A 10,492-nucleotide genomic window follows, 5' to 3' on the forward strand; every position below is an offset into this window, starting at 1 on the left:
GCTGCCCCTATGTGTTTTAGCTAAAATCCAACTCCTTTTAAAAACACAATTAAATAAAACACCGGATCAAAATGGAATGTGCCTCTCCTACACCCCACACACACTTTCTTTTCAGATACCTGTAAATATCAACACAACGATTGAATTGCTTTCTCAACACAACAACCATCTACTAAAAACAGGTGGGGGAACTCCAGTTTTCAAAAAGTATAATTTAGCACCCCCAACATTTATTTAAACACATTATTTCTTTAAAATAACTGAAGGAACTTCCTGTTGTCAAATAGGAAACTCACTGTTATGCAAATTATACTTTAGTTGATGGTGATTTTCATTGTTGTTGATACTGAGTCTTTGTCAGCATCATATGAAATGCTGAAACTTTTGGAGAGAGATAAAGCATGGAAATCACAGAACCGCTTGTAACTTTACTAAGCTTTTTCTTTCTTTGTGGGAGCAATTGGAGGGATTGTTTTTGCTTTTCCAGGTAGGATCTTCTGTAGCCCGGGCAGATTTTTCACTTACTATGTAGGTGAGGGTGACCCTAAACTCCTGATCTTCCTGTGTCCTCCTGCCTAGTCTGGAGAGCTGGGATTATATGTCTGTATCACCACACCTGGCTAATTAGAGAAGTTTAGAAAGATATCTTATTGCCATTCTTAAATTAATTCTGCATCAAAAGGCAAGTAATTTTCTGGTCTTGAATAGTATTCATGCAGACTCTCTTTTACCAATAATGTATATATTAGCTATAGTTATATATCAGATACTTTTTATTTCCCCACCTTTAAACACAAACCTTGTCAACAGACACACTTAACGTCAGTAACATTATAATTAATTCTTCCAGTTAGTAATGAATTTATCTTTTATTCTTAAAGTTGAAAAAAATCATAATAGCCGTGGAGGCTGATGTTTTCCACAAATTACATGGTGTGTGTGTGTGTGTGTGTGTGTGTGTGTGTTGGGCATTAATTTTATTTTAAAACAAAAACTTGGTGTTTTGGTTTGGTGCAGTTTTGGTCTCTGGACTATAGCAGCAGGTGTGAATCTCCTGACACTCATTAAGGATTTTCACCTGTTTTATTCTCTCAATCAGACATCCCTGGTTTGCTTACAGGATTTTCTCAAAATGAACAAAAACAGACAACAGACAAACAAACACGCACCCGCGCACACACTCACAATCTAGAAAGCCCACGTTCTTCACAAACCCTCGGGACCAGTACCAGAGCCGAAAAGCGCCCCAACCAGCCAGCGTGCCCCTTTCCACGGAATCTCCGAGCTTCGACCACAAATCCCGGCAATGCTCTGCAGATGGCTGTGGGCCTGGCCGCCTCTGCCCCGCAGGCCCTCACACGTGGCCGGCTCGGGGCAGGCCTTCCCGGGCAGAGCGAGAGGTCAGAGCGCGGCTGCGAACCGAGCGAGCGCCCGGAGATTTCGTTGAGCTCCCCAGACGTGCTCCTGCCGCCCGGCGCCCAGGGCTCCGGTGCCCAGGCCCGCTCGGTTCTACCGGTGTCGCGGCCCCAGGCAGACCTCGGGAGTCCCGAGAGCCGTGGCCCCAGGACGCTTCCCAGACCGCGCGCGCGAACAGGTGGCCGCTGCCCGGACGCCCGGGACTGTGGCCCGGCCGCCCCGGGCCCGCACCCGGCCGCCGCGGACGCCCTCCCCCGGCTCCCGCCCGGGCCAGGGAGAAGCACGTGGCCGCCGCTCCGCGAAGCCTCGTGCTGTGCTGCAGGCGGGAACTGCGGCCGGGCCGCGAGCCGGGGCGCCGGGGAGTCCGGGCCTCGGTCGCCCCGGCGCCTCCACCCAGGTCGACCCTCAGGGAGCTTCTCGAACCGCCCGGGCCGGCCTGGCCGACGGACGGCAGACGGACGGCAGACGGACCCGAGGCCCGCGGCCCGCCCACCTTGCTCCGGAGGCCTCGCCGGGCCCGCTCTCCCGCCTCGGTCCCCCCGGGCCTCCGCTGCGCGGCTGCGCGGTGCCTGGCCGCCTGCGGCGGGACCTGTGGGGCAGCCAGGCCGGCCTCCCCGGCCCTCAGCCTGGGCCTCCAGCCCCGCTTCCCGCGAACGGCCCGGGCCGGCCCGCCAGGGGCCCGCGCGCACGAGGCGGGGAGGGGCTGGCGCCCAGGGCCGGCGTCCGGAGCGGCCTTCGCGGTGGCCGCTCGCCCCCAGGGTCCCGCGCAGCCAGCCGAAGGCTCCGCGTCCGCCCTGAGAGGCGCAGCTGGGGACTGGGCCGGACCCCCGCAGCGCACCGTGGGTGGGAAGGCTCCCCTACAGCCGGGGCGCCAAGGCCTGCCACCTCGCGGCCATGACCCCGGGCCTCGCGCGTGTCTCGCGAAAGAGAAGGAATAGGGGATGCGGCTGACTCCGCCTGCAACTTTTCGTTGTCTCGGTATTCCCTGGCGCCCGCGGTCACCGCTCTTTGGCCTTACACTCAGAAGCCATCAGGTGGAACAATCTGGACACTTGTGGGCCCTGGGTTTTCTTGAGCACCCGTCGTTATTTATATAGGAGGCTGGGCTGGGAAGGGTAACTGACAAGCCCCGGTCTCCCCTACACCGAAGGCGAACTGCCCTCAGGGCTGCAGGCCTGGCATCTTCCTCCTCGGAGGTCAATTCGTGTGTATCTGTTTTAGAGGACCTGTAGGAAAGATAGTTTGTGACTTGACAACTTGTGGTGCGAACTAATTGTTTAGAAAGACTCCTTAGCAGGCGGTTGCAATCTAGTCTCCCACAGCCACCACGAGGCCACCCGGGACAGCTCAGAGAAAGGACATTCCCCTGCTGCCAACGTGCAGGACACAGATTTTTTTTTTCTTTTCTTTTTTTTCGTTTTGTTTTCCCTTTTGGCCCAGCTCAGCAGTATCCTTTCCCGCCTCCCGACTCTCTTCCCTTCCCCCCTCTTCTTTCTGGTGCAGGCAATTAGGGTGAAGAAATCAGTGCCAGGCTTCTGCCTCTTAAGAGAAAGGAGCTGTTTCTGGAATTGAGTCCTGACACCTGTGTCTGTCCTTGATGGCAAGGAGGTGCGGGGTCAAAACCCTGGAGAGGGAGAGGCCGGGCTGCTGCGGAGTGGGGCCAGGGTGGGGAGAACACTCCCTAAAAGAACGTTTTGGGGCGCTCCTCTTGACATGACTTCCCGCCTTATTCTTCAGCCCCCAGCTTCGCGCAGGTCATTAACACGCGGGTTATTAACACAGTTTGTCTCCCTTTTAATCCCCTGAGACCGAGGCCCGAACTGGAATTAGAAGAGCAGCGCTGACAAGCCATTCATTAATTTGCTTTTATTTTCGGGAAATAATGTAGATAAAGAGGAAGAGGAGACGGACTGCCTTACATCTCAACAAGTAATTTGTGATCTTCACATCGAACAAATCAAATTTACAAATTACTTTCCCACCTACTGGACCAAGCGGCCCAAACCAAAACTGGTAGACACACAGGTGCTCTCCGCAGAATTCGGAGAGTGAAGGCTCACTAAAAACTCACTCAACAGACAGGGTGTGGGGGGGTGTTTGAAAGGGTGAGACACCCACAGAGGACCTGGACCTGGGACTCTGTTTCCTTTCACAATGTTGTAATTTCACCTCTTTTGTTTGTTTCTAAGCTGAAAGTTCGATTGTGGGCTCAGTCCTGCGCCAGGCCCAGTCTACCCCACCCTGTACCCCGACTTAGCTGTTTCCTTCACTTCTGATCCTCCAGCTCCCAGCTTTCTGGAACCAAGCGGGTTTCTTTAATAAATACACAAAGGGAGATGTGAAGAGGGGCAGGACAGCTTGTAACAACTGAAAAATAAGAACCGCCATAGTTTGAGAAAGAGGAACGGGAACAAGGGGAAATACTTTTTGCTTTTGTTATATATATATGTGTGTGTATATATATATATGTATATATATGCGATGTATATATTTTAAAGTTCTGTTTCCTGGACACTAAAACAAGAGAGATGCTCAGTTCAGCCAACAGCAACTAAAAAGTTTAAGTGGTCCCTGGAACGGACCCGACTATGTACAGCATTCCCGCCTAGGCGGAAGCTTGAATCAGTCCAGCAGAGCAGGGCGGGGCAGGGCAGGGGAGGGGAGGGCAGGGCGCGGGGGCTGGGGCACTCTCCTCCCGAAGGCCTGGCTCAGGGCTCACCACTGGGGAGGTGGACAAACCGGAAGCTCTGGCCTGCGGATGGCGAGCTAGATCAAGGGCAGCTGAAGGGGGACAGTCTGCGTGGAGAGACCGTGGGTTTGATTCAGAGGAGTGTGTATGGGTGCACTCCAAACGGTAGCTAATGCCAGCTAGTGACTTCAGTGTCCAGAAAGAATAAATAAAACTGTTGAGCTCAAAACAGAGGGTCAGAGCGAACGAAGAGCCCCAGGAGGCTCCGGGTGCACGAAAGCTGTCCAGAAAGACTTGAGGGGTGACTCACGAGTTGAGAGGGAGAGCACATTGCCATCCCGTGAAGAGACTGAGGGCCAAGCAGAAGCACCGGGCCCCATCTCCAAAGGGGAGAGGGTCTACCCTCCCCCAAGCAAGTGGTACGGAGCTGGGAGCGGCAGTGCAGGCAATGGACGTCTTGGGGGAGTGAAACTTCAGTTTTGGAAAAGCCAAGGCAAAGGCGAGCGGTGCGGCAGCAGCAACGGGATGGGGACCACGGCGGGCGCAGGTAGTTGCGTTTCTCCTCCACTTCCTCTCATTCCTGGGCTCACAAGACCTGGAACCGCCAAGAGGCCTGGTCCTTATAGTCCAGACAGTCGGGAGAGTTGAAGTTGAGTTTCCAGGCAGAGGAAGCAGCGGCGGCAGCAGGCTCCTTATAATCCAAGCAGTCGGCGGAGTTGAAGGCGAGCCCAGAGCCTCCATAACCTTGGTGGTGGTGGTGGTGGTGATGGTGGTGGTGGTGGCCTGAAGATTGGCTCAGTGGGTGGTGTGCGTGCGGGTGGTGGTGGTGATGGCCAGCCATGGAGGAGGGTGCCATAGGGCTAAGCTGGTGCGGGTGGTGATGAGAGTGCATGGGCGCTAGGTAGGAGCTGCAGTCTACACCGCCAAAGTAAGAGGAAGAGTGCGCGGGGTAGCCCTGGCCGTAGCTTCCGCCCTGGCCATAAGACATGGGGTAGGAGGCCGCCGCAGTGGCGGCACCTGCGGCTACCGAGCGCTGCATACAGGAGGCGTTGCTCGGCGCGCCCAGTGGCTCTGGCACGGACACGGATGGCGCTGCCGAGCCTGGCGAGATGGAGGCCGGGCTCCAGATGGACGAAGCAGTAGGTGTACTCAGAGAGGACGCGGCTGCCACCGGGTTCCCACCCAGGCCCGCGGCCGCAGCAGCCGCGGGATTGGCGGAGGCACTGGACGCTGAGCTAGACGAAGAGGCAGAGCTAGACACGGCAGGCGGCGTGAACTGGCCGCTACTCTCCGAGCCCGAGCTCTCACGCACTGGGGACGACTTCTTCTTGACCGGCCGGCTTTTCGTTCCGTTCCCGCTCTGCTGCTGCTGGCGGCACTTGGCGCGGCGGTTCTTGAACCAAACCTGCAGTGAGCAGAGTGAAGGAGAGGGGATCAGGGGGCTGGCTAGAGGAGCTCACAGCTCCTCCGCCCCTCGGACTCACACCCCGCCCAGGATCTCGGGGACCTCTCAATCCCAGCCTCTACCCCTCCCAGTCTCTGGCCCTGCCAGACCCTGTCCCCTCCCCCGCACGTGCTAGGTCCCCAGCTCTGGCTCCCTCCCCCCATCCTTCAGCGCAAAGCCCCCAGTCAGCCGCCTCCGCAGGAGGGATGCGCACCTCCCCAAGCCCAGCGCAACTCTGCCCGAGGGCGGAAGGTTTGCGTCTGTCCAGCCAGAAGTTCAGCCATCTCTAAGCTGTTGCAGTTGGCTGCTTCCCCGCAGCCCCGTTTTAGTTTGGAGGCCCTGTTTTCCATGAACAGAGCTCAGGAAACAGCGGAGGGCACAGAACATCGGAGTGTAGGGCAGTCACCAAGTCTGGGGCCCGAGGGGTTTCAGCGAGTCGGCTCCTGGAGACTGGAGTTGGGCAGGGCAAATATTTGGGTGGGAACAGAAGCAAAGGCTGGAGGCTGATGGAAGCGGTAGTACTCCAGGACTGGGGCTCTCGTGAAGGAAGCCTGGGTGAGGTTTCCTTGGGCCTTTGGGCTCCAGGTGGGGTACCAAATGGAACGATAAGTCATAAGTTCTCACTCCTTTTGGAGGGAGACCGGACACAAGGCATTGCATTCCCAGTCCCTCCTCGAGCCTTCGGGGAGAGAAGTTGAGACAAAAGACCCTCGAGGAAGAGTTTTAGACTAACTCAGAACTCTATTTTCTGGACCGTTTCATTTTAGAAACGGTAAACCCAGCATTTGGATTTTGCACTCGGCCTCCACTTGGCTGGAGAAAACTCCAAACCAGGCCGACTCCACCCGCAGAGCACACTCCAAGGAAGATTGCCCAGGCTGAGGCCAAGTTCCATCTTGCATTTTAGAATCCCCAGGACGCAGGGGAAGGGTACGAAAGACAAGAGCGGATGCACAGCTAAGGCTCAATAGAAAAAAGCCAGATTCTGTTGTAGTTAGAAAGCAGGGGGGCATTATCTAACCTTCTGACACAGTTACAACCCGGGGACACGGCTGGCCTTCCCAAAAATCCAAAAACGGACTTTCAACAATGAAAGCGCCCCAGGGACAAGGGCTAAAGAGACACTGGGCTCTAAGCCATTACTTTTTAATGTTACCCCCTTTAGCTGACTGAAGCTCAGCACTAGGGGGAGTTAGAGAGGGACTGTCCAGTCAGTAAATGGGCCCCAACACAGACCGCCCAGGCCGGATCTTCCCCGACCGGTCCTAGCGCCCCTACCCTAACCCTAGAGCCTCAGGCCCGCGCACCTGGACTCTGGACTCCGGCAAGTTGATCTTGAGCGCTACCTCCTCTCGCATGAAGATGTCCGGGTAGCGAGTCTTTGCGAAAAGGGCCTCCAGCACGTCCAGCTGTGAACGCGTGAAGGTGGTGCGTTCCCGTCGCTGCTTCCGCGGAGTGGCTGTGGGGACATGCAAGGCCACCTGGAGTCAGCGGTGGACCACGGGGACTGGCACTAAAGGCCACGCTCAGGTCCTCTGGTAGGTCCAGAACCCCGCCTTGGAAAGAAAGGGCCGAACTCCGAGCGAAAGCAAACTTCCCTGCCCACAGGTGGGACAGTGTATGTGTTGGGCTAGAGGCTCCCGTCTGAAAAGAAACACAAGGGCCTCTGCCCTCCGTGCCTCTCAGATTAAAAACAAAGCCATCCCCTCCTCTTCTCCCTAAGCCCACACACTTCTGGCTGAAAGATACGAAGTTGAACAGAGGTGGGTAGAAACAGGCCCTGGAAAAGCTTTCCAAGAGAATAAATTCAAGCAAAGAAGTAGGCTCCAAAAAATAAACCCGGGGTTCAGATGGAGTCGGCTACCGCCACAGAAGAGCTGGGTCAGATCCCTGGTCTCTAGGGCTCTCTGACTAGGGAGAAAGAGCTCTGCTCCTCAAGGCAGCTAGACATAAGGAAAATTTGTCTGTTTCTGTTAGGGCCTGTAAGTCCAGATTCCTCGTGAAATGTTTGGGTGGGCGAGGCTTTATTTTTTTATTTTTTAAAAAAGCAACCGGTGGCAAATACATCGGTGGACAAACTTGCTCCCTCTAGCATGTGGGGCCACACCAGGAGCCGGGCGGCAGGCACCTCAAGCTCCAAAGTCTTAGTTTCTAAACTCAGCCCCGTGAGCCTGGAGCAGCTCTAGGCAACAGGCACAGAGATGACCATATCCCCAGGCCTGTTTGGGGACAGTGTGGGCTCAAACGTTAAAGGCTGGAGTCCTCCAATATTTGCAGAGGCTTGGGGGTGGGGACAGAGGGCCACTGCTCACCAGGATAGCCCACAGAGGGGTGCAGGAGGTCCATGGCAGGGCCAGCTAGGCCCAGCCCGTTCATGCCGTATGGGGGTTGTTTGAGGTAAGACATCATGCTAACAGCCGGGTGGAGGCGCCCCGACGGATCCAGGGGGCCTGGGGCCAGGAGCAGTTCAGGGCCCCCACTTCCGAAGTCCTTCAAGCTGTTGCTTCTGGGGGCCTGGCCTAAGGAGACAGGAGACACAGGGAAACCGTCAGCCCAGCTGCAGCCACTTTGGCTTTCAGTTCCTATAATCCTCGAATGGGGAGGGGGCGAGCCAGGAACTTCACAGGGCAGGCTACCCAAGACATTTCTCCTCCAAACTCAGCAAGCTTCTTAGAAAAGTGAACTTCCCCACATCGTTCTTCCCCGTTTAAGGCTTGACAAGGGCCAAAGACACTCCTCGAGTGTCAACAGGAAAGAAAACTTAAAAGCGCGATCAGGCCGAGGAGGTGAGAGCTGGGACCAGGGAGGGTGCAAAATCCCAAGTGTAGTCATTTTTTTTTAAGTGCGGCGGAAGCAATTTGCTCAAGCAAATGTTCACTTGGCGCCGGGATGGCAGGCCGGCAGAGCATACGGGGTTGTTTCCTTTAAGTTTCAAATGTTTTTGAAAGAGGGACAAAACCGCCGGCAGTACAGAGGCCTAAGGTTAGCACACCTTGGTTCACCCAGGCGACTGGCCATTTTGGACACACCATTCCTTCGGAGAGCTCCAGGGCCGCCCCCTCACCCAGAGCCTGCAACCACCATTCTAGCTGACCTCTCTGGGCCCCTGACACTAAGAGATGGGTGACCCAGAGTCCCACCGCACCCCCAGGGCAGATGTGGCCCAGGCCCGGGTGAGGCGGCAAGACGATGCCAAAGGCGCCACCATAGATGTGGCGGTTTCTAGAAGCCGCCCAAGGTCAGGGGTGCCTCAGAGGCGGTCACCCGCTCTCCTAAGCCCACGCAGGCCTGGCCTTCTTTCTACCAAGTCCGGGAGAGCACACCGAGTCCCACCAGGGTCTGATAAAGGATGACCAACCCAGCGGCTCCGAGCGTGCTGGGGAGTTCAGGAAGCAGAGCACCCCGGATCGCCTGGGCTCCTCGCCGAACTCTCCTGAACCCGGTGGAGAGCAGAGAACTAGGCCTCAAGTGGGAAAGCTCCCGCACACCCGAGCTGGGAGCGCCAGGCTCGGCCGCAGACACCGCGAGCCCCTGGCGCCCTCCGCCAGAGGAAGAGGGGGTTGGGGCGAGTAGGGCTGGGACTCGCGGGGGGGGGGGGCTCTAGCTACAGCCGCTTTACCAGGAGCCCTGGGTAGGGAGCTCAGAGAGAAAGGAGGCAGGACTTAAGGAGCTTTCCCATTCCAACTCCAACCCCCGCTTCGGTCCTGGGGTCCGGGGGCCCGGACTGAGGGAGGCCAGCTGGCACAGCAGGGGGACGGGGCCGCGAGGGAAGCGGTGGGGCCGCAGGCCGCCCGGCACCGCGGCTCTGCGAAGGTGCGGCGTGAGTTTTCGAGTACTTTGATCTAACTTAGCACCCCAGCTCCGCAGCTTCGGAGGAGGCGGGGGAGGGGCCGGCTCAGGACAGGCCTAGGGTCCCCGGCGCAGTCAAGGGGGTGCCAGGCCCCTCAACCCCAGCCCCGCCCACCTGCCCGCGATCTGGGGAGCGGGGGTCGACGCGAGGAAGGGGAGGCGAGGGGAGCCACCGAGGCTCCCGTGCGGCGCGACCCCGCGGCTCCCTCCTTACCTGCCCTCCGCCGCCTGGGCTGTTCACCATCTACCTCGTGCCCTCAGCAAGGCCCTCGGGGCAGCCAACCTGCAAAACAGAGCTGCACTGGTTTTACCCCGGCGGCGGGTGGAGGACCCCGCATTCCTTCTTTCCCCAACTCCCCTCTCCCGGCTCCTGCTTTTTCCAGGAGCTCCGTGCGTGTTTCCTCCAGGTTTCACTTTATTGCACAAATACTTTTTTTTTTTTTTGCAAAGTCGCACATGCTTCTCCTCCCAAGACCTGCCCTCAGCCGGGACGGGTGGGGGGGCGGTGTTCGAGGGACAGAGTTAGGAGGTGGCTCGCGGTGGCCGCTGCACTCCCGGTGCAACATGGAGGCGGTAGGGACTGGAGAAACCCTGCGTAGTCACTTGGCGAACTAAATAAATCAAGCAATTTACCTTGTCGGAGTGGCTTGTCTTGCTCGGTTGTTTAGGTGATTGGAAATGTAGCCTGATGAAGATTGATCACCTTTCTACTGCCCTCCCCGGGTATGTGAACGCGAGGCAAGTGCGTAACGGGGCAAGGCCGCCAATAGGGGGCCCAGAGCGGGCTGAGTGACAGGGAGCCGGGCAATGGCAGCGCGAGCCGGGGTTACCTCCGCGCGCCCCCGCCCTCCCCCGCCCCCACCCCTCGCCCTCCCCGCGCGCCAGCCCCGCCCCGGTCGCGCGCTAACTCTGGGGCTCGGGTGGCAAATTCCGCTCAGAGCAAGTCTAGGAGGGTGAAGGCAGCGCTGGAGTCGCGGGAGCAGAGGGGCCCCGGGTCCCGAGGCACGCCTGGGGGCCCCCGCCCTCCTCTCGCCCCGGCTGCGCCGCGGAGGAGTGGCAGAAAGGTGCTGGGTAACCGGTTTCTGGTCGCGCGC

General features: G+C 57.6%; 1 protein-coding gene across 1 annotated transcript; it reads right to left on the reverse strand.

Annotated features, from left to right (window-relative positions):
* Window positions 1-4,216: 4,216 nt before the first annotated feature.
* Otx1 (orthodenticle homeobox 1) lies at window positions 4,217-10,179 on the reverse strand. The gene is made up of 5 exons (XM_051200602.1): window positions 10,032-10,179; window positions 9,613-9,681; window positions 7,862-8,068; window positions 6,857-7,008; window positions 4,217-5,510 (listed from the first exon to the last, which is right to left on the reverse strand). Exons 3-5 carry the CDS (start codon window positions 7,956-7,958, stop codon window positions 4,692-4,694), a joined length of 1,068 nt encoding a protein of 355 aa, XP_051056559.1. The 5' UTR covers window positions 7,959-8,068; window positions 9,613-9,681; window positions 10,032-10,179; the 3' UTR covers window positions 4,217-4,691.
* Window positions 10,180-10,492: the final 313 nt, after the last annotated feature.

Source organism: Phodopus roborovskii, unplaced genomic scaffold, assembly GCF_943737965.1.
Source record: "Phodopus roborovskii unplaced genomic scaffold, PHOROB, whole genome shotgun sequence".
NCBI classification, from domain to species: Eukaryota; Metazoa; Chordata; class Mammalia; order Rodentia; family Cricetidae; genus Phodopus; species Phodopus roborovskii.

Bases quoted from the DNA above. Each gene is read 5' to 3' on its own strand.
- Otx1 (XM_051200602.1), bottom strand. From the start codon at position 7,958: ATGATGTCTTACCTCAAACAACCCCCATACGGCATGAACGGGCTGGGC. The intron at 7,009-7,861 runs GTGAGCAGTGGC...ATGTCCCCACAG, and splicing joins CCCCTCTGTGGGCTATCCTG to CCACTCCGCGGAAGCAGCGA. The intron at 5,511-6,856 runs GTGCGCGGGCCT...TGCTCACTGCAG, and splicing joins TGCCGGAGTCCAGAGTCCAG to GTTTGGTTCAAGAACCGCCG.